Raw genomic sequence first — 25,233 nt, forward strand, 5'->3', positions numbered from 1 at the left:
GGCAACACGTGGTAAACTGACATGTCATGTGACAGCAACCGGCGTCTGTGTGTGTGTGTGTGTGTGTGTGTGAGAAACTTAATTTCTATTTTCGCGCAGGAAATGAGGCGGGTGAAGAGTGCTGGGACGAGCAAACAGATGCACCACTCTAAAAGCTGGTGGAGCTACCTCTTCAGTCACCAGGAGATGGAGGGAGAGAACAACCACCATGAAAACCACGCTCATCGCACTGAATAGGCACCGGGGGAGGGAGGAAATCAAGAGTGACGCGCGGGGGAGGGGGGGGGGGGGGGGGGGTTCGAAGGAATCGATGGGAATGAAAGGAGAGCAGTGGGAGGAAAACTAAAACTTGGTTCAGGACCGTTTTTTTTTAAATCAGAGAATTCTAGACAATCTGAATGGCACCACCGGTTTTTAAGATTTATCTACCGACATGTTTGGTATCATGCAACCCTGACTGTGTAAGTAAGACGTATTCACTGAAACATTTAGGTGACTCTTTATAAGTATCTGCTATAAAGCTTCCAATTAATACAGTTAGACTATGCTGTTACATTTAAGAAAAAAGAAAGAAGTGTATTGGATTTCTCCCACACTAACAGGGACATTAGGAATGGGTATTTAAGTAATTGTGCCGTCATGAGAAATAGTGTTTTACTCTTAATTCACTCAGATCTGTAGCTGAACTTGACACAAGCAGCTGGCTGAGAGAATATGTACATGGTGTCGAGAGCTCGGGGCCCGGATATGAATATGAAATTTAGGATTTTAATATTGTCATGAACTGCCTTGAACATGCTGTAAACCTGTGATGTGAAGCCGCATAACCGGCCTTGTCTGTTTACCCAATCACCGCCTTAAACTTTACAGCTCGCTGTCACCTATTGCGCTGAAGAAGAAAAGAGGAAAAAAAAGCACAATAACTGTGGCGGTGCGTTCGCTGTCACAACTGTGAGAAAAATATTACACTGGCGAGTGCTGGAAAAGCCATTTCAGAGGAAGTCATGTTGTAATTTTGACTTTTAAAAACATGTGTGGCAGAGAACACACCCCAGAGGGAAAACCTGCCTGGGCACCTGGAGTTTTGCAACCATCCTTGGTATTACTTGAATCTACAGATGTGTGCGGAGAACTTTGCATTGTAAAACTTCCTTCCTTTTTTGGGGGGATTCCTTCTCATTTTTTAATGACTTTTGTAAATTTTCTCTGCAGCTTTTGAAACTTCTGGTATATGCTGTCCTGAATAAATAATTTTAAGAGTGATTTTAAAGTGAGTCTCTTGTGTTATTCTCTGTAAAATTTTCCAGCAAACAAGGACACTATGAAAAGGCCATTTTGTTTTTATTGCAAATTTGTAGCAATTCATTGACAATTAAAATGTGAACACAAAAGCCATAGTATTTATTTAAATTCTGTCCTAAAATGATGGCACATTGACAGATCAGAAAAGATGTTTGGGGGGTCAGTAAGCAACACATGTACTGCCTGAAAAGGATCAGTGATTCATGGCATATGGGTCCCAACATACAGGACAATCTACTGGCCAATGTTGTCTAAAATGCTACTTAAACCTTTAGATATCTCAATACATACATTTGCTTAAATCCTCAATACATTCGCCCAATGCGTTTGTTGTGCAACTTAGCCCTCTGTGTCTAAACTCCAATTTCCCACTTTCTCTGGTGGTGGTGTCCCGCCACTGTATCGCTGCCGGTCAGAGCTAAACAGCAGCAGCATTAAAGAGCAGAGTGCCCACTGTCTTTAAATTCCTGGAGAAAAACGTTTTTTCCACCCTATGATCGCTTTATAGGCCTACCTATTTCAAACAGCTTCGATTAAGTCTTGGAAAAATGGGGAAATATTATGGGAAAGCTTTGAAAATTCACTAGTGATGTGTGGGAACCCTGGAAGAGGCATCATGACAGGACAGTGCGTTGTATTTTCGATGTTATTTCCCCTGTTTTTATGTTCATCTATGACTATCTTCCTTTATTGTAAAGAACTTTGTCTTGCATTTCTTGGATGACGGGTGCCATACAATAAAGTTTATTATTATTATTTCACTAGTGGTTAATCAAACCACTAGTGATGCATCCAGACAGTATTTGCGCCCACAGTCCAAAGCTGACAGTCTGTCCATGTCTGCGTCACTCAGTGTGAAGTCAAAAAGCCTGGCATTGTCCTGTATTCTGTCTGGATTTGAAGATTTCGGGATCACTGGGACGCCCTGCTGCACAGCCCAGCGCAAGAGGACCTGAAGGGGAACAAAAGACCTAAATATTTACCTAGTGTGTGTGCTAAACAATCTTTATTGAAAACTGTTCAATAAGGCTGGCCCAAAAAGTCATTGTGTGCGTGTGTTTACCTGTCCAGGGGTGCGTTCACAGTCCTTTGCCACCTCCAAGACCACAGGGTCAGTGACCAGCTCTCCTTTCCCTAAAGAGGAGTACGCTTGGAAACACACTCCATACTCCTTACACACTTTCCTCAGCTCGATCTGGCACAGCTTGGGGTGAAACTCTTCCTGAAAAAACAACACAAAATATATAATGTAAGTATATTATATGCGTTATCTTTTTTCCTTTCCCTCCCGTGCATTCTACCTGTAGCAGTGCAGGAGGGACTTTGCAGCTCTGCATCAGTTCTCTCATGTGTGCTGGTGTGTAGTTTGACACTCCGATGGCCTTCAGCTTCCCCTGGGCATGCAGCTCCTCCAGTGAGGCCCAACTCTGAGCTCGGTTGCCTGGAGTCAAATATTAATTAGGAGCTCATCATCAGTGTTACTCAAGTACAAATACATTGTGGAGGAGGAGAGTGAGAAGCATACAGGACTGTCTCAGAAAATTAGAATATTGTGATAAAGTTCTTTATTTTGTGTAATGCAATTAAAAGAACAAAAATGTCATGCATTCTGGATTCATTACAAATCAACTGAAATATTGCAAGCCTTTTATTCTTTTAATATTGCTGATTATGGCTTACAGCTTAAGAAAACTCAAATATCCTATCTCTAAATATTAGAATATCATGAAAAAGTATACTAGTAGGGTATTCAACTAATCACTTGAATCGTCTAATTAACTCGAAACACCTGCAAGGGTTTCCTGAGCCTTGAAAAACACTCAGCTTGGTTCAGTAAACTAAATCACACGTATGGGGATTATCACAATATTCTAATTTTCTGAGACAGTCCTGTATATGTATATATACACAGTTTATGTTTCCAGTGATTCTGGACTGTTTACCTGGGTTGCGTTGGTCAGTCACATCCAGACCCTCTGTACCAGGCCAGTGGATCAGGTAGAGGTCAATGTAACCCAGGTCCAGCTGAGACAGGCTGTGCAGGGCTGCTTCCATGGCTTTCTCTCCCTGGTCCTTGGGGTCTAGTTTACTGCAGGGTGAGAGGGTTGTTCACAATTGTAGACTTTACCTCAGAGTCAAACTTCACTGAGCTTCAGGTAAGATCTCTGAGAGGAAAATCATATGATCCGAGTATGACACCAAAGCCCGTACGCTGACATGCTGTGCTCTTTAGGAAGGCCTACGAGCCCATGTACCTCACCTGGTTATGAAGACATCCTCTCTGGTTAAGCCATGTTTGGGCAAGAGCTCCTTCAAAGCTCGGCCCAGCTCAGCTTCATTCTGGTAGCCGTCTGCACTGTCAAAGGCCCGATAACCAGCAGCCAGCGCTGCGTCCACAGCCCGGTTCACATCTTCAGGAACCACCAACTTGTAGGTCCCCAAACCCAGGAGGGGCATGTGAACCCCTGTGTTTAGGAGGACAGGGGGGATACTGGAGGCGGGGGAAGACATCTGATCTGAAAGGAACGTATAGCTTTTGTACCCTGTATGGACTTCCCAACACTGTTGAAGAGAGGGGGAGGGAGGGAGAGAGAGGAATAAATGGGAGATATGAAACACACTTGTTAGGAAACAAAAGCTCCTGTTCACGGAGAGAACTCGCCCAACCCCCTAGCCATGTGCTCCTCAATCGCCTCTGAATCAAAACAGCAGGTTTAAGTCAAAATCGTAATGGATTTATTATCCATACAAACATAAAAACAGTTACAAACCGAATCAAACTATCAATAACAAAACAAACATATAAATCAATGAAATATGGGGCCCCGTTCGGGCCACACGACAGACAGGTATGGCTGCCCCATGGCCAGGAGGAGGTCTGAGGATCTTCTGCAATTCCAAGATCCTTTGTCCCTGCTGAGTCTCTCAAAAGTATCACGTTTCACATTTCTCAGCCAATCGATCAGCTCGGTGATTGGCCGAACCCTTCGGACTTCCGTCAGCCATCTTCTTGACCCATTCCTCCCTCCTTGAAGGCTGTGCTCAGAAACCTTTCAATAACACTCTCACTGATTTTTATTACTTTATGGCGGTGTCATAAATTCTCTGGTTTCTCTCACAGTGCACAATACATTCAGTAACTCCTTTTAGTTTAAACCTTCTACAAGTAAACATATTGTAACACATAATATCAATGCTAGGAGCGCTTTAAAACTTAAATTCCTCACACACTCCAAAATGACATTAGTACTGTTTGCTTTGCGTCACAGTGGAGGACAAACACCGTTACAACGAACCTAAATGTGCATTGCAAAGCTATTACGTTAGCATTGCTACAATGACACCGTTTATTCGTATTTTCATCTCACCTTGCCGGCGCTCTCAGCTGAATTATTTTCTTATTTTCAAGTAGAGGTGCACAAACCGACGATAAGTGTGAATTAACGGAAATTCCAACTTGCGTCAAACTTTACACATTAGAGGAATGTTTACGACTAGGCATACGCTTTACGGCAACACCTGGTAAACTGACGTGTCATGTGACAGCAACCGGCGTGTGTAGCTATGTCCCAATTCATGTGTGTGTGTGAGAGAGAGAGAGAGAGAGAGAGAGAGAGAGAGAGAGAGAGAGAGAGAGAGAGAGAGAGAGAGAGAGAGAGAGAGAGAGAGAGAGAGAGAGAGAGAGAGAGAGAGAGAGAGAGAGAGATTTATGACAGTATTTAAATATGTAAATGATAACTGCCTTAACTGATATGTTGCAGTTAGCAGTATGGCCAACTGAAGTTTGTCCTGACTAGCTAACCTAGCTAAACCATTTCCAACACTTTCAGTGATGTTATGTCATCTTGTCCTGTATTTCGGTTGCCCTCTGAGCCAACAGGCTATTAATATATAAGTGGATCTGATTATTTTCTGATTTTGTTGTCCAACACTTGTGTAAGCCATACCCCTGCAGGCCTTCTCTTCCCCTTTCAATGAAACTTGATTCTTCAGAGCTGATTTTTTTAAGGCAAGATGGATTTTCTCTACAGCTGTGAAACATCTGGTATGTGCTGTTCTCAATAAATGATAAGAGAGATTTTAAAGTGAGTCTCTTAATTGTGTAAATCTTCTGTAATTCTCCAGTACAAAAGGACACTTTGAAAATAGCATATTCTTTCATCTCAAATATGTGGTAATACATAGACAGCTCAAATGGGAAAGCTAGAAAACTAAAGCCACAGTATTGTTTGTAAGAGTATGATTAAAGATCAGCGTGAGGCAACAAAGAATATGGAAGTAGTCTTAAAATATTGGCACATTAAAAATGTTTTTGTTCAGTATACATCTACTGCCTGAAAGGGCTCAGTGTTTTATGGCACATGGGTCACAATAAACAGGAGAACATAGTTGCCAATGTTGTACAAAATAATACTTCAACTCTCACACATTTCATCTAAATCAATACATTCACCCAGCATTTAAGAGGCATCATGGAAGACAACGTGTGTTCAAATTTGTGGTCTATCAAGCGACTTCTGATGAATCCCAGCAATACTTTTGCCCACAGTCCAAAGCTGACAGTCTTTCCATGTCTGCGTCACACAGTGTGAAGTCAAAAAGCCTGGCATTGTCCTGTATTCTGTCTGGATTTGACGACTTGGGGAGCACTGGGACGTCCTGCTGCACAGCCCAGCGCAAGAGGACCTGAAGAGGAACAAAAGACCGAAATATTGTTTGTTTTGAACAGAGAGAAGGTAGTAGTCATAGGCTGGCCATTAATCAAGATGTGTGTGTGTGTTTACCTGTCCAGGGGTGCGTTCACAGTTCTTTGCCACCTCCAAGACCACAGGGTCAGTGACCAGCTCTCCTTTCCCTAAAGAGGAGTACGCTTGGAAACACACTCCATACTCCTTACACACTTTCCTCAGCTCGGTCTGGCACAGCCTGGGGTGAAACTCTACCTGAGAAAACAACAACGACAAAACACAATCAACAAACGAGTGCATAAAACGTGCTTTTATGTCACGTTATGTATATTATAATGTTATCCATCCTCCTTTCCCTCTCATGCATTCTACCTGTAGCAGTGCAGGAGGGACTTTGCAGCTCTGCATCAGTTCTCTCATGTGTGCTGGTGTGTAGTTTGACACTCCGATGGCCTTCAGCTTCCCCTGGGCATGCAGCTCCTCCAGTGAGGCCCAACTCTGAGCTCGGTTGCCTGGAGTCAAATATTAATTAGGAGCTCATCATCAGTGTTGCTCAAGTACAAATACATTGTGGAGGAGGAAAGAGAGAAGACAGCTTGAATCTTATCTCTCAGTAAGAAGGAGCATTTATTCATAAAACATTTGATGCAGCTGGTCAAAGAAAAAATATATTTTTTTTACATAATTGTACATACACAGATGTTCCAGTGATATTTTGGTACATGCAGAAAAACATTGCCTGTTTACCTGGGTTGCGTTGGTCAGCCACATCCTGACCCTGTGTGCCAGGCCAGTGGATCAGGTAGAGGTCAATGTAACCCAGGTCCAGCTGAGACAGGCTGTGCAGGGCTCCTTCCATGGCTTTCTCTCCCTGATCCTTGGGGCCCAGCTTACTGCAGGGAGAGAGAGAGAGGGGTTGTTCACAATTGTAGACTTTACCTCAGAGTCAAACTTCACTGAGCTTCAGTGCTTCCACATGGTCTCATGGGTATCAGAATCAGAAACGGTTTATTGGTGTGTGATAATAAATATACAAACATAGTAAAAGACATGTGTATGACACCAAAACCAGATGAGGCATGCCCTTTTTCAGTGTAAGCGATTTCAATAAGTGCATTCAACCATTGTGGATACAACCCAAATATCTCACCTGGTTATGAAGACATCCTCTCTGGTTAAGCCATGTTTGGGCAAGAGCTCCTTCAGGGCTCGGCCCAGGTCAGCTTCATTCCGGTAGACGGCCGCACTGTCAAAGGCCCGATAACCAGCAGCCAGCGCTGCGTCCACAGCCCCATACACTTCTTCACGACCCACCAACTTGTAGGTCCCCAAACCCAGCAGGGGCATCGGAAGCCCCGTATTTAGGAGGACAGGAGGTGAAGAGGACATCTGATCTGAGAGGCACTTCTTATTTTGGTCTACCCAGCACTGTTAAAGAGGGAGAGAGGGTTGAGTGAGAAATAAAGGAGAGATTTTCTTCATTACAGAGGAAGGTCATAGTGTCGTGATGTAGCAAATGAGTACCAATGATGCTGCAATGTTCAGGTGTTAGACCGCTGAAACGTTCGTAACATTAGCGGTTAGTACAGTGTTACAATGAAGACAGTAGGAGTAGGCCTACTATCTGACAGCGAGCAGGCTACAAATAGTGTATGAAGTCACAGTTGTTCACTTACAATACCATATTATGGAGTAGGAACGCCATAAGGATGCCATCGTTAACAATAAATAATATTTTCATCTCACCTTTTGGGTCTTTTCAGCTGACTTCTTTCGAGGGAAGCGAGGACTTGTTGCGTATTCACAAAGCGTTACTTAATAAAAAGTCACGAGCTACAAAAAGGCAAAAAAAAACCCATCTCACTTCACTCTCTCACCGAGGAGTGTTTACAACTACCACTTCCTGCTACACGCGGTCAGCTGACAGTCATGTGACATGTTGGGCGGTTTTTCCTCCGTCACCATAGTGACACCTGCTCTGACGCCGCTGATTGGAAGAAGGTCTAGCTAATCATTGATGCGCGACCGGAAGGCGGGAATTCGCCTCCGTCCAGCGAATCTCGAGCCGAGTCAGGTGTTTGATTGACGGCTGCGGTATTAACCGTTAATGTCCCGTTGGAGGCTGAAGTTAGCTTGCTGGAGGACCCACCAATTTCATGCTCGCCATTTCCTCTAGATATTACGGTAATTCTAAGATAGAGCGACTGAGCGAGAGAACCAAACATTTCTGAGCCTTTAGAATAGTAAAGACAGTTATAGCATGCTGGTGCTAGCTATCTAGCTAAACCAATGCAACATCTCCAGTAAATGTTGACATGTATTCTGTGTTTTGGTTGTCCTCTCCATCAATTAATATATGAATCTGTTTATGTCCTGATTGTGTTGCCCAAACCACATTAGGTCAGTCATGCCACTGCAGGCCTTCTCCTTCCCTCTCCCTGAAACTCGATTCTTCAAAGCTGGTAGTTTAATCTACAAATTCAAGATCAGAGGAGGCAGCAGCTTCAGGCAAGACACACATTGTTCTTAACACCCTCACAGCCATGTCTTTATACTTAATATATGTTTACCCTTTTGGTGAGAGCAAGAAGTTCAACACAAGAACAAGACCAGGCCGCGGACAAATCCCGAAAGGGGAGCCAAGACAAAGAGTAGACCATGGCAGAATAGATATAGGGTGCCATCCCAAAACCCAGCTTGAGATAGGATTTAGTAGTGGAAGTAAGGCTAGCAATTACATTTTTTATAAAGCAGCTCTAGTTGCACATCTGTGATTTTTGATGAGCATTCTTCAACGCATCACTGGAAATCAGTTTATAACCAGAAATTAAATAATTCAGCTCAAGTGCAAATCCTTCAAGAGCTAAAGTAGCTTGACGGAAATGGGAAAATACTTGAAACAGAGGAAAGGCTGTGGATTAGAGCAGCTACACACTTGAGTAATTCTTTGTTTCTGTTTTCTTCTTGAAAGCAGAGCAAAACAGCACAAGCTCAGAATCCTGAGAACAAACATACACCAGCAAGGGAAGGACTATTGATCAATGTTAGACACACTCTTGGCTCCTTCAATGCTTCCCTTTCCTTTTCTTCCTCGAGATTAAATTCTGCAAAGCATTGCACAAAGTTCTTTAATCTCTAAAGCCGGGGAGTCGGGGAGATGACTGAGCTTCAGGCAAGAGAGAAGGCATTGATCTTTTTTCTCCATTTCCTATAATGGCTATACTGTTACACATTGTGATGTGTGTTACCTAACCGCTCCTGGAGTTCCATAAAGCCGAAGAAGACTATTTTCATTTAAACTTCACCTATAATAGTTCTGACACTCAAGGATTAGTGCTCGACAATCAAAGCCTTAATGCATGTACTGCATCAGCAAAAGGCCTGATGTGTAAAAGGTTTTATACTGTTATCAGCTTTACAGCATTTGGATAAAATGTTTACAAAACCCCAACTGCTAATATCATAATGTGTGTATTTTATATTTCATCAGGGGAGAGGAGGTTATGGGAGAAAACTGCTTCCATCAGGAGCTGGAGGTATTTACGGATACTGTTCGTGTGCTTAGTCAGCATTCACGTTTGTTGTGTTAAATTCTCCTAAACGTGTTCTCTCACTTTCTCTTCTCTGTTGTCAGGACATTTTCAGGACGGTTCTTGGCAACTTGGACAGTCTCCAACCCTTCTCTAGTGCCCACTTCAGTGTCTTCCCTTGTATCCTCTAACACTACTGATCCTCTTATTCTTGCACACCGTTACGATGACGCTCATTCACGAGCGGTTTACTGCGTTTCGTTAACTGCAACTACCAGATAAGAAGCCGTGGGCGGGAGCGTCGGAGGTGATGTGCACACAGGGTGAGAGGAGGCTGAGAGCTTACCCGTTTAGTCTCATCCTCTACCTGGAGAAAAACACACAGAAGGGTGAGGATGAACACACGTGAGCAAAAAAAAAAACTCATTCACAAAACACATTCTGCACTCAAGGCATTAGATGTTATCAGTAAAAAAATGCTCAGGGCTTTAGAGGCTGTACGGCTAAGATGCTATTCAGACACGTCGATGCCTCACATGTATTTATCTTGCAGAGGGAGCAAAGCCAGCAGCGGAGAAGTTGAGCCCAGTGAGTTGTTGCCAGACATTACCATGTGGTTGAATCAACGCCTCTCTGACAGTTACAATAAGAACTGAACATTACCAAACCTCACAGGGCTGTTATATTGGATTGTTTTATATTAAATGATCTGGTGTCCAACCCCACGTCATGTACAGTGCACCACTGCGTGTTTTCTAGCAGAAAGACGTTGCACAGCAATTCCCGTCTGTGTCTGAGCCCCAGTCAAAGCGCCGTAGAAGAGATTCACCACTAGAGGAGGCCATCCTAAAGGACTTACACAGGGACATGGAGGCTGAAGGCAGCGTTTCTGTGGTTGGGTGAGCGCTCTCTTTACTACTGTAGAGCTTATCTGTAACCTTAAGCTGTATACTCTGTGTTTGACTACAACCATGACTAAATGTTTAGAAAATCTTTACTGAGTAAAAACCTGCGCTGTGGACACAAAAATGGTCACATGTGAATGTGTGATTAAGTGTTTTAGAAGTGAATGAATGTGTGACAATAGAATACATTTATTCTTACTATCACGAACACATCCACTCTGACTACTGCCCTCTTTGCGCGCACACACACACACACACACACTTACACGCTCCAGTGATTTTTGCGGTTACGAAACAGACAAGAGGCTGACGGGCGCCACCTCAATCACACTGACAGTCAGATCAGTGGGGCGAAAATTATGATTTAAAATGCACACCCGCCAACTTATGTAAACAGAATTATCTCATCGTTTTGAAGTTGAGGAACACACACTCGGATGCACAAACTGTGAAAACATCCTGCAAGACGCAGGGCCTCAAGCGTCATCATCAGTTCACAGGAAATCAAGTGCCATGAAATAACTCTCATTGAATTATTGAATTATATTCACCACATTGGCCATTACACTCACATGTCCTCAGAAGGATGCAAAACAAGTGTAGTACACATTTCTGTTCCTACATACTGCTTCATCACTGATGGAGTTCATTGTGTGTGTGTGTGTGTGTGTGTGTGTGTGTGTGTGTGTGTGTGTGTGTGTGTGTGTGTGTGTGTGTGTGTGTGTGTGTGTCTACATGATGCCCTGTAGCGACAGATGGTTTGTTTTTTGTTGAGCCAAAGCATTACAAAGCATCTAACTGACATTGTTAGTTTTGGCTGCAAAATCCGGCGGCATTTTAATTCACCAACATGTAATTAAAGGCCTCTGGAGTCCATGCACTGTGAATCACGACACCCACCAGTTAAAAATAAAACACTGAGATTCACAGTCAAGCATTGATTGTCATTGTTTGGCGTAACGTTCTTCAATAGATCCTATTCTTACCTACAATTATATTAGATACTATTGTTCTGATGCACAAATTGTGTCGATCACAACTTTAAATTCTGTTAGAAACGAAAGGCCAGTTGAATTTAGACAGAAACCTTAATGGCAGAATCTGATACTGAAGAATGGACTGTATTATGAGAAACAATATTTAATAAACTTGGTTGTGTCCAACTTTCAGCAGGCTTCCTCTGCATTGTCCACATGCACAGAGAGACGTCCAAGAGGACGGAGGACATGTTGACAAGGTGATTTATTTTCATTTATTTGATCAGGTCAGTCTTTCACTCGTCATATTTTACCGCTTAACTGATTTGTCACAAATGAAGAAGTCAGTCATTTCCGCCCACAGTTTAGAATGAAGTGATTCCAACTTCAGTCTCATAATAGCTTTTCGTTTCCTCTCTGCCGCATATATAAACACACACGCTGGTAGCATCTCTGTCTGTACTGTAGCCCCAGGCTGACATTAGCGCAGACAGGTAGGATAACAAGTGCGATTAAGGTTAATAATAGCATTACATCAGACACAGAGTGTACGTGTGTTAATGTGTGTGTGAGAGTGTGTTCCTGGTGATGTGCTTCTGATTGATTAGCAACGAAGTCCCAAAATTACCCTCCGCTCCGCTCCCTTCTCGGCCTTTCATCTCATCTGATCCTGTTTTGTTTTTTTTACACGTGTCCACTCTTTTTCCCCTCTCGTTTGTTTCAAGTGGAAAAAATGATTTAAACTAATTATGTCAGCCTATTGAGTTACTTGTTTTTTCTGAGAAGGAAGTGCCAATACAGGTCTACGAGCTTTAAAAAGGATTGAGTGCGAACAATGAAGGTGCTCATTAGGTTCTGATGGCACAAAAAAATTCAAGGGAAGAGTTGTCGAAAAACAGATATTGGGTTATCAAATGGGCATTTTGATGGATTAATTCCATTCAGGTTCAAGCTCATAAAGACACTTAGACACTGAGGCAAATGGAAGAATCCAATTGACCCTTAGCTTAGCGCCACGACTCATAGCTAGTGTTGCTACGCTAAACTTTCCCTTCGACTTTAGACAGAAGTAGTCAAAAGTAGGCCTCATCATGCTAACTCAATGCTGTATAATAATGCAGAAAAGACGACTTCCAAGGCAAACTCCTTGCCTTGGAAGTAAGTTATTACTATTGTCAGTAAGCTAGTTAGCTGGGAATGCTAAGGTTAGCAGGTTACATTACAGCAGATAAACATTGTTTTCCTTATACTTGTGCTCTAGACGTGACATAAACTATTTTCATATGGATTATCGCTCTTACTACACCCATGCACACCGCTTCATGTGGAGAAATACAAAGCTGCAGTAGTTACAGCTGCAAAGCCATAGTTGAACAATCACTATTTGGTGGGAGGTGTGTAGCGAATGGTCAATTTAATACAATCTCCAGTACTGTAAAACATATTTCATATTAAGTTCTATTTTTAATATTACTTTAATTTATTCTAATCCTCTCCCACAGAAAGGTTCCAGGGGGTTTGACGAACCCCGGCAGAAATCAGGTTTTAACACAGTCAGAGGAAGTGGGACTACAGATGAAGTGCATTCTGGGTCAAAACAGCACACGGGAGAGGAGGAGTGTGATGAGGAGGCAGAGTCTGACCCTGAGACACCTGCGAGGCCAGGGATGTTGAGTCGACTGGCCAGGTTGGTATGAGGTTCACAGCAGCCACACCATCAGTAGCTAGCATGCTACAAGCTAAAGCTCAAAAAGATAAACCCAGCAGCAGATCAGTAACTCGGCACACAGTAAGGGTAAGACTGATACCTTTGGACGCTGGTGATGTCACTGTAGATTTGATTCAATTTTGCACCCACCGGAGAACCGAGGGCTAATTGTTACCGTTCATCTGAAAGACAAAAGTTGACAAAGATTCAAATGGATTGGGGAAATCCAGCTATTATAAGCACGGAAATTACAATATCCCTGTGAAATGTCTGTTGAGACAAGCTGGGACGCCAGAGGCACATAAAAGACGGGGCACGCCAAGCAATCTTACGAATGTGGTCTCTTTATGGTAATAATGATATGCCGTAGCAGCCTTATGGGGTGAGCCCACAGATGCATTAATCCCACGTATAGTTTTTGTTGTTCCTCTGAACTTACTCTGTCTCTCGCTCTCTCTTTGCAGCCACATCTTCCCCTTCTCCTTGTTCTTCAGAGAGCGCTGAGGGCCGTGGTAGAGAGACGGGAGGTGTTGCTGGTTCCAGTAGTGGAAACTCACTGGGGTTTGTTTGGGCAAAGTTCTGCAGCGCAAACAAAAACAGTTTGTGACATCTTTTCTCGAGAACAGTACGGCGTAGACCTGTTTGCCTTTGTTTGCCTTCATCCTCCATTGATCATCTTTTATACTGGTGTCTTTATTTGTTTTCTATTCTGCTGAGATTTTACCTGTTGTTCACTTATCATTGGAGGGTCTATTTTATATGTTTTGTTGTTGTTGTTGCTGTAGCTCTGTATTGATAACTTGAGCAAATAAATATAGTGACTTCTTTGTTTCCAGCGGTTGTTTTTGTGATTTCATGTCGTTTTGTACCATTATGGATGGAGTCCTTGCTATTAGCTTTTCGCTATACCTGCAGTAACTGGATCCTCTCGTTCTTTTCTTTATAGTTCTCTTCTTACCACCAAATCAGTGACTTCATAGATGCGGATATTATTTCTTCTCCTTTTCCCCCTTCAAATAACACAAACTAAACAGCAGTGTGTCTTTTATTTTTCGGTTTTACCGCCTTAAACTCTGCTACATTTAACTGTCCTTTCATGATCTGTGACCCCATCTGCATTTGATTTATTTTCTCAAACTCAGTTTCCAGTTGAGAGAGCTCCGTCTCTTTGTCTACACTTATCTACACGCTGCTTTATTCGTGTTTGTTCTTCTGTTTTAATGCAGTTTGGGGATTTCTCAAGTAAAATGCGAATTAGCAGGAAACAGTTTAATCCAAATGTTTACATCCTTCCTCAGTAGACTGTCAAATGAACAGACAACGCCGTCTCTTTCTTAACATTTCCACTACTGTGTGTGTTCTCATAAGAGCACACCTTGAGCTTCAGTGAGTATCACCTTGTGGAAACTCCACTTTCCTCCTGTCAATCGAAATTAGCAAAGCGTTCTATCTTTGTGTGTGTGTGTGTGCGTGTGTGTGTCTGTTCCAGCATGCACGTGTCCCTGCGTGTGTTTGTATATGGGGGTAAATGGGTCAACTGGACTGAAACATTGTCTTAGAAACAGGAAAACGTTGCCTAATCCTCTCCTTATATTGTCATAGAGCCTCAAATAACACACACATAATCTTACACTCACATCTACTTACACACTTTGACCGCACACACAATCTCCTGTCAGACATAATCATGCACACACATATAGCACTTGAAATAACAGACACACACACACTCACATACATCATATACTTTCATTCTCACACACACACACACACACACACACACACACAGAGATTAAAATAACAGGGCAGAAGTGGAAGCGGACACATTAATGATATTATAGTTATTCAAGACGCCACGGTTTCCACGGCAGCCGAGAGCGACGGGGCCACAGAGCGATACAAACATCGGTCACCCCACTGAGTCACACTGGAGCAGTGTGTGTGTGTGTGTGTGTGAGTGAGTGTGTGTGCATTTTGACTACAAGAGAGTCTCCAGTTTAACAAACTTCATTCACGTCTCATTCTCTCCTGATGAAGTAGGCCACTCAGATTTAGAGTCTCTCTCTCTCTCTCTCTCTCTCTCTCGCTCTCTTTCTCTCTGGTTGGCATGGAATCAGAAGAAACACACTGAAATTTACAGTCAACAGACTAATAGTTTTGTGTGTAGGTGGGGGGGTTTAGGTGATGATGTCACACATTTCGTTTTCCATTGACATAACTAGATTGGGAATGTTTGGGATAGAGGGGCCATAAGATGATAATTGTGTTTTCCTTAGAAGGTGTGTCTGTGTGAGTGAGTGTGTGAGAGTGAGAATGGGAGTGTGCAGCACGGGAAGCCGTAGCATCTCTCCTGGATCACTGATTAAATGAGCCCTGCCACCTCTTCTTTCTGAAATGGTATTAAGAGATTTTAATATGTTGTTCGTCGCGTTCGTGCAACCGTGGCAATGTTTGCTTGTAGCCTCACGTTAGCACTCACACATTACAAATTATAAAAGTGGTGTTCATTGCTGATGATTATCTAAAAAAAAACGTGCGTTTGTTGCAATAATCCAAAATCCAATGGAAAAGTCCAATTTGCTTAAAGTCGAGGGAACCACTGTGATGCTAACTTCCAGGGTTGGCCTAAAAATATATGTAGTCCCTGCAGCACTGTATTAGTTCTTACTGAATACATCGTCCGTTTTTTTTAAGAAACCCCGCTTCTTTCCTGAAATAGCAGTAAATAGTGGATTTGCCGGGAACTATTTTCAGTGGTGGATTCATTCACATTTGGTGCTCCAGTGAGTATTTACAGTACAGCAGGGTTTATGTGGAATTGACTATAAATAAACTACAGTGTGTGTTCATGGTAATGAAGGAACACACTATCCCAGTGTAACAGTGTGGCTCATTGATGTGTTTTAAATGTTTTTTGACAACAATAGAGATATATGGTACAGGAATACAATATATATCAGGCTTTGGCTGAATAGGAAACATAATAAAGTGGGTTTCCTGGATGAATTACTTTTTACAGTGCTCTTCTTCTGGGAAATGTTTGGTTGCTCAAAGGTCATAACGAGCATCTGCAGTTTGTATTTCTGAAGGAAAGCTGTCCTGTGATGAGCTGCTGAGTCTGATTCAGGATACAAGACAGATGTGGAGCCGCTGCTGTAGCTGAAAACATACAATAAAACGGTGATGATCACTGCTGGGATCCAACCAAAGCACAGTTACTTAAAAATAAATGCACGGGTTCACCCCCCCCGCTACTGTTTTGCGACTGATTTTATGATATAGTGACGTCCTTGACTTCCTGAATCAATTCTCCTGGAAGTTTATCAAGGTCTGTCAGACAAAGATAGTTTTTGGGAAGTCAATTCGTTTATTTTTATGGCCCAATATCACTAAGCTCTAGTGTCTCAGTGGGCTTTATTGGATTCCCAACCCAGCCCAAATTCTCTCGGGACACATGGCAAAACTCATCGAAGTAACCTCAGGAGACTCTAATTCATGCTGTTCCAGTAAGTAAGACATTTCTTCCTTTAACCCCGAAACCCAGTTTCTTGTGGATACTCACCACAAGAGAACAAAGGACATCCACTTTGTGTCTTTGGCAACACTTTAGAAAGTCCTCTGTGGTGTTTGTGACCTTAGCGACATGTCACCGAAGTGTCCAAGAAACGGCTGCAAATGTCCAACAAATCATGTAAGAGTCTGTTAAAGGGATGTCATTACCCGCTGTAGTTTGGACAGGGAGGTTGCTAAGCTGGCTTCCTCTGAGAAGCAGAGCCAGGCGTTCCCCACAATATACCCATCATGCGCAACACAACACACACACACACGGAGTTGACCCAAACCCACAACATCTTCTGACCCGACCCTGTCCTTCCTCCTGCAGCCACAAATGGAAAACCCAGGCAGACTGTGTGTGTGTGTGAGGTCTCCCATTCAGTGTATTTATTAGTTCACTGTATCAACTGGCAGCTGAGGCCCAGAATATAATTTTTTTGTGTGTGTGTGTGATTTTGAGCGCAATGCATGCAAGGACACTTTTTTTATGCGCGTTGTAAGGCTGTGTGTGTTCTCACTATTGTGGTGGTGCGTTTAATGGAAAACCTATCTAGTTTTCCTCTGTGTCACAGCAGCGGTCCCCCTAAAGGTTGAAAAACAGAGAGCGGGGAGGGGGGAGGGGACAGAGAGACGGTAACACACTCCAGGAGAAAGACGTGAAAGAGAGAAGTGAGGCTTTTTTGATAATCTTTTTTCTTTTTTTTTTAGAGAGAGAGATCTGTAGAAAAGGAGAAAAAAAAAAGATTCACACAGATTGTGGGTGTGACCAGAGCTATAAGTGCCTTCACTCTTACCTGTGTTACTTATATCCCTGCATCAGAGCAGACACACTCACACACACACCTGTCAGTCGCCACGCGTGTCCTGCAATCCAGAAGCTGCACTCTCCGCTTTACGTCTGCAGGTAAGACTCAGCTGCTATTTACACCTGGAATGAAGTTTAGTGCATCAGTCTACATGTTGGTGGAATAGACCTTTAAATGCTTGTTCTGTGACATTTAGGCTGTGGTCTTCAGATTGCTGCTTTCTTATAGAATTTAACTTTTGAGTTTTTGTATATATGAGGAGACTTCTGTTCCTAAGTAATTGTCAACTTGGGGGAAATGCACTTTTACCCTTTTATTTCTCCTTATGTTTATTTAAATTCTCATTCTGCAGACTTTTTACATATATGTTTACATTAATAATAATATTTTGCAAGTGGTCCATATTAAGAATATTTTTATTTTTATTTTGAAACAGCTCACTACTTTGCTGACTTTTGACTTTCATGACAATATATCATATTTGTAAAACACAGCAATATTTTTATTTAGATGGTGGACTATATATATATAATTAAACCAAACAGTGACAGATGAGACAAAAAAGTGTCTCCTTTGAGTATTTTTATAATGTATTTTTCCTATCATTAAGGCTGTATCCATTTTACCTGAGCACAGATAATAAGTTATGATACTTCTTTGAAAATAAACTGTATTGAATTACATCTTATTGGCATTGATCAGTGTAAAGTAAAATTAGAGGTTTCAGGTTCTTTGCAAAAAAACACTGATGCATAATGATGCGGATGGTCCAATACAACAGCAACTTCATAAATTCTATTTAAAATAAGATCTTCTTCTGCAACTTGTTGGTCAGTACCTGATCTATGAACTAAATTATTCAAAGAATGTAAGCTACATTTGAGAGAATAGAGGGTCATTTGAGTGATTGAAGAAATTCCACCTCACTGTCAAATGATGTTCAAACCTGGTTCCTTTTAGCAGTAGTCAGTTTGCAGTCTGATCAGTCCTGAAGGTTGTTTTAAAGACACATTGTTTAGTGTTTTGTGAGGAGTACATTCCATCTACGCACACTTTTTAAATTATCTTTAAAATTATCTTTTAACTGACTAACCACACTTAATTTTGACAAGGTTTTTGTGTGCATGGAATACTTTTCCAAGCACTTTAAGTGCATTTTCTGCGGAAGGTATTCCTTCGGCTGTATTGGTGGTCTTGAACACCCGGCCCTCCCTCATAGCAGGGTGCAGCGTACCACAACCCACTTTCCTCAAAGACAAACCGAACCTTCAGGCGTGGAAACCCCACATAACAATTAAAAGCCGGGCACTTCCCACTGCCCCACCAGCTGACACGGGGTTAATGGCCTCACACATCCACACACACACACACAGTCCTGTCCCGTTAATTTGTTCGTACCAGCAGCGTTTAATGGCGTCCCCGGGGCCGTTCTACCATCACCACATAGGCAATTCCCAAAGCTCCAGTCGCAGGGGAAGCGGAGCTGGAAAGAGCTGCCATTTTAGAGGGCAAGGGTCAGGATCCCCAAATTCCCAGGAAAACATGACTTTATTGTTTACACACGTGTTGGACTGTGTGTGTGTGTGTGTGTGTGTGTGTGTGTGTGACGGGTGGGGGGTTGTAAGCATGTGCATGCATGGACACTCACGCAAGATCATGCATGCATGCGTGCACATACAATATATGCACTGTATGCATTCATGCTTGTGACGGGAAAACACGGATGCACACAGGATCCTTGGGCTTTTCTGTATCTTAAAGAATGTATTCACGTCTGGTTCCTGATTATGTTGTGTGCAGCTACGTGTAGGTTTGAACGAGTCGGTGTGTGTGTGTGTGTGAGCTGTGTACGTATGCGTGTGTCAGCGGGTAGCTGGTAAATGAGGCGTATTGAAAGGATAAAGGCTGCATTGTTTTTATCCACATTAGCTGTTACTCAACCGAGTGACACACATGCAGGCAGACGCTTAGGATGGGAAATCACCTTGGTGGGGAAGGGAGGGGGCTCTGGGAAACTGCCTTGATTTAAGGTTTGATTAAGGAGTTCAGCAGTCTAAAGAGGTTCAACTTTATAGCATTTCACAAGACCAAAATCAAAGATTTGAGAAAAGCCCCACAAAGAAGTTGAAGTTGGAATTATTTTTTTGCATAAAAACCTCGTAAAGACAGTTAAATGTGAGATTTCCCTCTGGTCTTAAGTCACAGTAACGTCTTACATACTTTGTTGTTCTGTTTGGATCCTCCAGGCCATCCAGATGTCGCTGTGCATGAGCTCACAATTCTGCCTGCTGGTCCTACCGGTGATGTCACTGCTCCTGCTCTTCTCTCCTATTGGTTGGAGCTACGACGGCCTCACCCCAGGATGTCACCTACACCGTGAGGAACACACACAGTTTTTTTTAAATGCTTTTTTACAGCGTCTTAAAAAACAGCATCCATTTATGTGGTCTTAAAGAACAGCAGCGTCAAAAGTCTGTTTATATCGGCGTATCACAATAGATTTGACGATGCTGTTTCTTTAAGTGCTGAATCCCAAACACACACACATACAGGACTTGATTCTCGCTCATCCCTCCATCTTCTCTCACCTCTCCAGCCTTCAACGTGACCATCCGCAGTGACCGCCGTGGCACATGCAAAGGCACCCACCTTGTCTACGCCTGCGTGGGCTACTGCGAGTCCAGCGCCTTCCCATCCAGATACTCGGTGCTGGTGGCCTCCAACTTCACCCACAACATCACCTCCGCTTCACGATGCTGCACCATCAGCAAGGATGCTAAGGTGAGAGGAAAAGGAAAAGGAAAAGGAGTGGGTTGTGTTTTTTCGTTTTTTTTCATCATTCTTACCGGTTGTTCATGTCCTCTTGCTTGATTTCTCTCAGGTCAAAGTTCGCCTGGACTGCCCTCGAGGTCGTCACCATGACGAAATCGAGATCCTGACGGCGAAGGCGTGTCGCTGCGACATGTGCCGCAAGGCCCGCTACTGACACATCAAGACAGCATGCTGCATACCTAATGTACACCAGGATAACAGCCACATTTAGTCAGTTAAGCGCTACAAACTCTGCTCGATGATTGAAATACAACCAGTTTCTTTTCTATTTCGACTTGTTTTGAATGTTGAAGAACGTCCACTTTAACTTATTGAACTGAAAAGGAATCAGCTCCGCACCAAGTTGCTGTCAAAACAGCAGGGTTTCCTCCATTTGTGTTCTCAAAGAATGGAAAACCACGGGACTCTGAAATGTTCTAATCCATTCAGGCAGAGTAACACCTGCTCTGGATCAGTCACCCAGTAACTTAAGAATAAGATCAAAATGGGAAATTCACACTTTTTGATGTCTGTGAAGATGTCTGTGAGCGTGTGATTGTGTGTCTAGAAAACTTGATTGACGCACATGTGATAAAAGGCTATATAAACCATTATATCACTCACACTTCAAACTAACTGAACCTTTTTATATGTTTTTGCTTTGAGGCTTGGCAGACTCTTGACTTTGTAAGCAGCTAGAAATAAGAAATAAGGAGTCACACCACCATTCGTACTTACAGTAGTGACTCAGGAGCAAGTATAAGTACACAGAGACTCCAGGATTACAATCAAATTCATCAAACTCACTACCCCCCCAAAAGAAGACTGGGTTCACCTCACTTTCACATTTTCAATTTTGGCAAAATGAATGAGAACATTACATTGCAGTTAAGTCTTCTCATTGACTTGATCAAACAACAAAACAGTAAATATACGGTCAACCTTTGGAATCAACATAAAGATCATGTATACAAGCAGTTTCATTCTTTGCAATAACCACTAAACACAGACAAGAGACCAAAGAATGTACACATTTTATTTATATTTATGAATTTGAACTAAAGGACATTTTGTAAATAGTATCTATTGATGAAACCAAATAATGTTGGAAATGTCAATGAAATGAAAAGAGAAAGAATGCACTGAATAGTTTGTGATGAAATTGTATTTCAATAAATTTCTATTCTGCAACTGTAAAGGGATTTTTTTTCTTCTCACTTTACACACACACACACACACACACACACACACACACACACACACACACACACACACACACACACACAGACAAACTTGTTTCCATTAAGGGGAGAGTACACTGACTTACTCTAACCTTAAACATGACCACTACATGCAACCCCAACCCTCATCCCAGCCTTAAATGGAATGATATACGTTGTGGGTGAGTCCCCACAACATGACTGTGGGCCCCTATTAACCTCACCACCACTGTTTCTCCAGCCTGGTCTCCCTCCAAGGGCGTCTTGATACCAACACACAAGAACCCCTTAAGTGTCGGTATGAGACAGGACAACTCAGCATGTAAACCCATCCGTGTCACCATTGGACGCTCAGAGCAACGGACGTAGTATTAAGAAGTCAGGCCATGTTCTACCAGGGTGCTAGAGCACGCACTGCACCCTCAGCGGAGTATTTTTGCGAGCTCAGTTGACATTTGAATAATAAATGCCACGCGGAAGGTGGTAGGACTGCATGGGCGTATGTACAACATGTAAAATGGCTGGTTGACGGTGAATATTAATCAGCAGGTGTGGTGATTTTAAAATGCTCTCTCAGCCAGTCACATCACTGGTCTTATAGTTGGAAAAGGACGTCTCCTTAATAAAAAAGCAGAATATGGAGTTATAATCGACCAGTCTGATGTGTGTAGACGTGTGTATGGTTGTCTTGTAGCTGCCTGGTGACGTTTTTAGGCGATTTAATGAAGGTAAACACAGTGAACAGCCGTGCGCAAAGGCTCTGTGTGCTCCGCTGCCTTCACATGCTGAACATGCTTTCACCACCTAAAGGAGAAGCTTTTCATACAACATAAACCAGAAGTGGTCCTGTAACAATCGACCACATTCATTCATAGATCAATGCAGACTGATTTACTGACTTTTGTGCTCTAACAGATATTATATAGTAACATAACAAAGAGTAATAAGTAAAAACTAACTTATTATACTTCCTAACCTTAACAATTCGAGGTCTGTGCATAATCTCTACCGGTTTCGTTAGGTTTTTGCACAAGCTGCAAAATATGTTGAATACGAGTTGGTGGTTGGTCTCTCTGTATAATGTGTATGTGTCATGTCACCTTCATAAAAACTAAATACACTGATGTATATGAAAAAATGTGCCATGTGAGTACAATATAAACTTGTTGAGCGTTGAGATTTCAGTATTGCTAACATTGTGGCAAAGACTCACATAACTCTTATTTTGAAATGTAATTGCTCTGTTACATCTGCTTTCTCACATACAGACATGTATAAGTACACACACACACACACACATCTTCAGTCTACAGAAAGACTCATATCAAGTATCACACTTACTCAAATGTCTTGATTTCATAATTTTATTCAGAGTCATTCATATCAGTAAAACTGTTGATAACGTTGTTGGCTGAAAGCGTTGTGTCCTGCCCATCAGAAGGTCTCACACTCTGTGTCCTGTGTGGAGCAGACGGCACAGTGGCAGTGCAGAGCCATGGGATAGTGGTACAGAGGGGAGATGTTGGGCTGGCAGCCCGGCAGGCGGGCGGTCATGTGGCGGACACGACTGTACGTACACACGCGGTGGTGTCGCTGGATGTAGGGGGGATCCGGCACAGGTTTCTGCAGGGTTCACACACACACACAAGTGGAACACAGATTACTTTTGATCTCCATATGCTCTTTGACCAGACACTGTTTCCCCACATACCAACAGGGAATATTGGCAGTGAATGCAACACGTTTCTGAGCTCTCTACACTTTGTAAGCATGTGTTGGAGACATGATGACTAAATTGGTTCATTCTTGACCTTGGACTTGGTAGCTTGACCAAAAATGAAATAAAAGGATTAACCCAAGGTCCACTTCCTAGCTCTTCCCTGAGCTTTCAATTACATCTCAGAGTCTGAGTATGAAGATGCAGTTAAAAAAAGCCCCACTTACTGGAAATCAGCAGTTTAGATTTTTATCATCATATGAGAAACCTCCCGCTGCTAAAGAGGACCATGAGATGCTGTCGAAAGTCCTGGAAAAAGCTAGTAAGTGGACTTTAAATAATGACCTTCTGCCATGTGCCTGAGTCAGCTCCTCTAAAGGCTTTGAATCTGACTAAAGTTTCCCTGAAACTTGTTCTTTCTATTTACTCAGAGGTTAAATTTGAATCCCTGCAAACTAAAATGAGTTCATTAAAAGTCCAGTGACCCTCCCCGCTTGGAGGGATTTAAGCACGTCTTACGACAATGACATATGGGTCTGAGTGGAGAATTGGTCATTGGCCCTCTTTGGGTTTGGGTTGAGTTCTGGGCCATTAATCATTCATTTCATGTTTCACAATTCCAGTATTATGGAATCTTTCAGAAATAGCAAGAGAAAAGAGTGTGACTCCTACATCGGCTAAATGGAACTGATGTTCTGTCACTTTACTGTGTGTGTGTGTGTGTGTATGAACGTTACCTCCCAGGTGTGACAACGCCCCCAGCAAGCCTCTGTGCTGATGCGCAGTCCCTTGCAGCCCGGCTTCTGGGCCACAAAGGTGAACTCTCGCACGGCGCAGCCTCGGAAACCGTGAAGTGTGGTTGTCAGGGCCACGCACACCTCCACTGCCCCGGCAACCAGGAGGAGGAGGAGGAGGAGAGAGGGGGACAGGGGATGGAGATGCATGCTGGGAAAAGAAGAAAAAAGAGTAAAGGATCTTTGATGGAGGCAATACTATTATTCAAATATGCGTATCCATTATTCCTCAGCTATGGCTACAAGTGACCTTCTCTACCTGGGTGGAAAACAGTTAAAGTAAAGATACACATTTTTATTTGTCATGTTTACAGACTAAAATATTCAGTTTGGCCTGAAGATGATCCAAAACAGCTGAAAAGAGACAGAGTCAGAGCAGTATACTGTGACATTCAACTTGACTCACAAGTCCCTCTAGTGTTTATTATGGCTACTGCAGCCAATGCAGCGATCTATACACAGTAAAAAAAAAGAAAAGAATTATAAAAAATATATATTTCAATGGGTAATTAATTAACTTAAACTATACTTTCCAACTAAAAATACACAACAACTAAAAAAAACATTTGAATTTCCTTTCAAGTGACACATCTGACAGTTCAGTAATTTAATTTACAGGCATAAAAAGCAGTTTTTCTTTTCTTGTTTCAATCAGAATGAATAGTCATTTCTTTAATGTTACCGGAGACATCTGCTTAATTACTCTTCAAGCAAACTACTTACACTGCACTAAAACAACTGGAATCACCTCAACTGAGCCAGACTGTAGAATGCTTATTAAGAAATATAACACTGACATAAAAATACTTTCTGCATGAACAGAATGATGTGAATACTTTTATAGGCAATGAGATACTACACCACACTGTGAGTACAATAACTCCACATGAGCTATGGAACTACACTGTGGTGTAAAGAAAAGCCTGCTAACATAATTATGTAGACTTTCTGTCTCTAAAGCAGTTCAAAGTATCTTAAAAAGGATTATAAGTCAAATGAATGTTACATACCTGCCCTGCATTACTTAATTGATGTTAAAAAAAGACACTTCTCACCTTTTCAGCTGAAGATCTTGCAGAGATTTGAGCAGCTGGACTTCGGAGTCTCTCTGCCCGGACAACAACCAGTGAATGGAACCAATCTGTCCTTGTTGTTGTTTTTAGAAGGCCATTAGGGCGGACGGACACTCTGACATCATAGCAATTACAATGAAATACCAT

At 42.4% G+C, this 25,233-nt stretch overlaps 4 protein-coding genes and 1 pseudogene across 5 annotated transcripts; 2 read left to right on the forward strand and 3 right to left on the reverse strand.

Moving 5' to 3' along the window:
• Positions 1-1,330: 1,330 nt before the first annotated feature.
• On the reverse strand, positions 1,331-4,795 carry LOC306714918 (glyoxal reductase-like). Its single transcript, XM_079185103.1, has 6 exons — positions 4,671-4,795; positions 3,563-3,864; positions 3,246-3,391; positions 2,604-2,743; positions 2,366-2,524; positions 1,331-2,254 (listed from the first exon to the last, which is right to left on the reverse strand). Exons 2-6 carry the CDS (start codon positions 3,811-3,813, stop codon positions 2,075-2,077), a joined length of 876 nt encoding a protein of 291 aa, XP_079041229.1. The 5' UTR covers positions 3,814-3,864; positions 4,671-4,795; the 3' UTR covers positions 1,331-2,074.
• Positions 4,796-5,409: 614 nt separating this feature from the next.
• Positions 5,410-7,870, reverse strand: LOC306714920 (putative oxidoreductase YtbE). The gene is made up of 6 exons (XM_079185105.1): positions 7,737-7,870; positions 7,141-7,418; positions 6,738-6,883; positions 6,363-6,502; positions 6,087-6,245; positions 5,410-5,988 (listed from the first exon to the last, which is right to left on the reverse strand). Exons 2-6 carry the CDS (start codon positions 7,377-7,379, stop codon positions 5,809-5,811), a joined length of 864 nt encoding a protein of 287 aa, XP_079041231.1. The 5' UTR covers positions 7,380-7,418; positions 7,737-7,870; the 3' UTR covers positions 5,410-5,808.
• Positions 7,871-8,394: 524 nt separating this feature from the next.
• majin (membrane anchored junction protein) lies at positions 8,395-13,614 on the forward strand (the record flags this gene model as incomplete). The annotated part of the gene is made up of 9 exons (XM_079184621.1): positions 8,395-8,498; positions 9,481-9,526; positions 9,625-9,700; positions 9,799-9,909; positions 10,074-10,108; positions 10,280-10,419; positions 11,596-11,662; positions 12,905-13,089; positions 13,575-13,614. Exons 1-9 carry the CDS (start codon positions 8,398-8,400, stop codon positions 13,612-13,614), a joined length of 801 nt encoding a protein of 266 aa, XP_079040747.1. The 5' UTR covers positions 8,395-8,397.
• A 6,112-nt stretch (positions 13,615-19,726) lies between these two features.
• On the forward strand, positions 19,727-20,457 carry gpha2 (glycoprotein hormone subunit alpha 2; the record flags this gene model as incomplete). The annotated part of the gene is made up of 3 exons (XM_079184743.1): positions 19,727-19,847; positions 20,068-20,252; positions 20,353-20,457. 3 exons carry the CDS (start codon positions 19,727-19,729, stop codon positions 20,455-20,457), a joined length of 411 nt encoding a protein of 136 aa, XP_079040869.1.
• Positions 20,458-22,936: 2,479 nt separating this feature from the next.
• Positions 22,937-25,233, reverse strand: LOC306714884 (glycoprotein hormone beta-5-like; annotated as a pseudogene). Its single transcript has 3 exons — positions 25,110-25,233; positions 23,957-24,164; positions 22,937-23,125 (listed from the first exon to the last, which is right to left on the reverse strand). The product of its transcript is annotated as a glycoprotein hormone beta-5-like (transcript).

The sequence above is a fragment of the Pholis gunnellus genome, assembly GCF_910591455.1.
Source record: "Pholis gunnellus genome assembly, chromosome: 23".
NCBI classification, from domain to species: domain Eukaryota; kingdom Metazoa; phylum Chordata; class Actinopteri; order Perciformes; family Pholidae; genus Pholis; species Pholis gunnellus.

What these genes read in the sequence shown, in the direction of transcription:
- LOC306714918 (XM_079185103.1), bottom strand. Translation starts at nt 3,813, where the DNA reads ATGTCTTCCCCCGCCTCCAGTATCCCCCCTGTCCTCCTAAACACAGGG. An exon ending in TCCCTCCTGCACTGCTACAG is followed by an intron (nt 2,525 to 2,603) that starts GTAGAATGCACG and finishes TTGTTTTTTCAG; the next exon opens with GAAGAGTTTCACCCCAAGCT. An exon ending in GTGAACGCACCCCTGGACAG is followed by an intron (nt 2,255 to 2,365) that starts GTAAACACACGC and finishes GTTCCCCTTCAG; the next exon opens with GTCCTCTTGCGCTGGGCTGT.
- LOC306714920 (XM_079185105.1), bottom strand. Translation starts at nt 7,379, where the DNA reads ATGTCCTCTTCACCTCCTGTCCTCCTAAATACGGGGCTTCCGATGCCC. An exon ending in TCCCTCCTGCACTGCTACAG is followed by an intron (nt 6,246 to 6,362) that starts GTAGAATGCATG and finishes TTGTTTTCTCAG; the next exon opens with GTAGAGTTTCACCCCAGGCT. An exon ending in GTGAACGCACCCCTGGACAG is followed by an intron (nt 5,989 to 6,086) that starts GTAAACACACAC and finishes GTTCCTCTTCAG; the next exon opens with GTCCTCTTGCGCTGGGCTGT.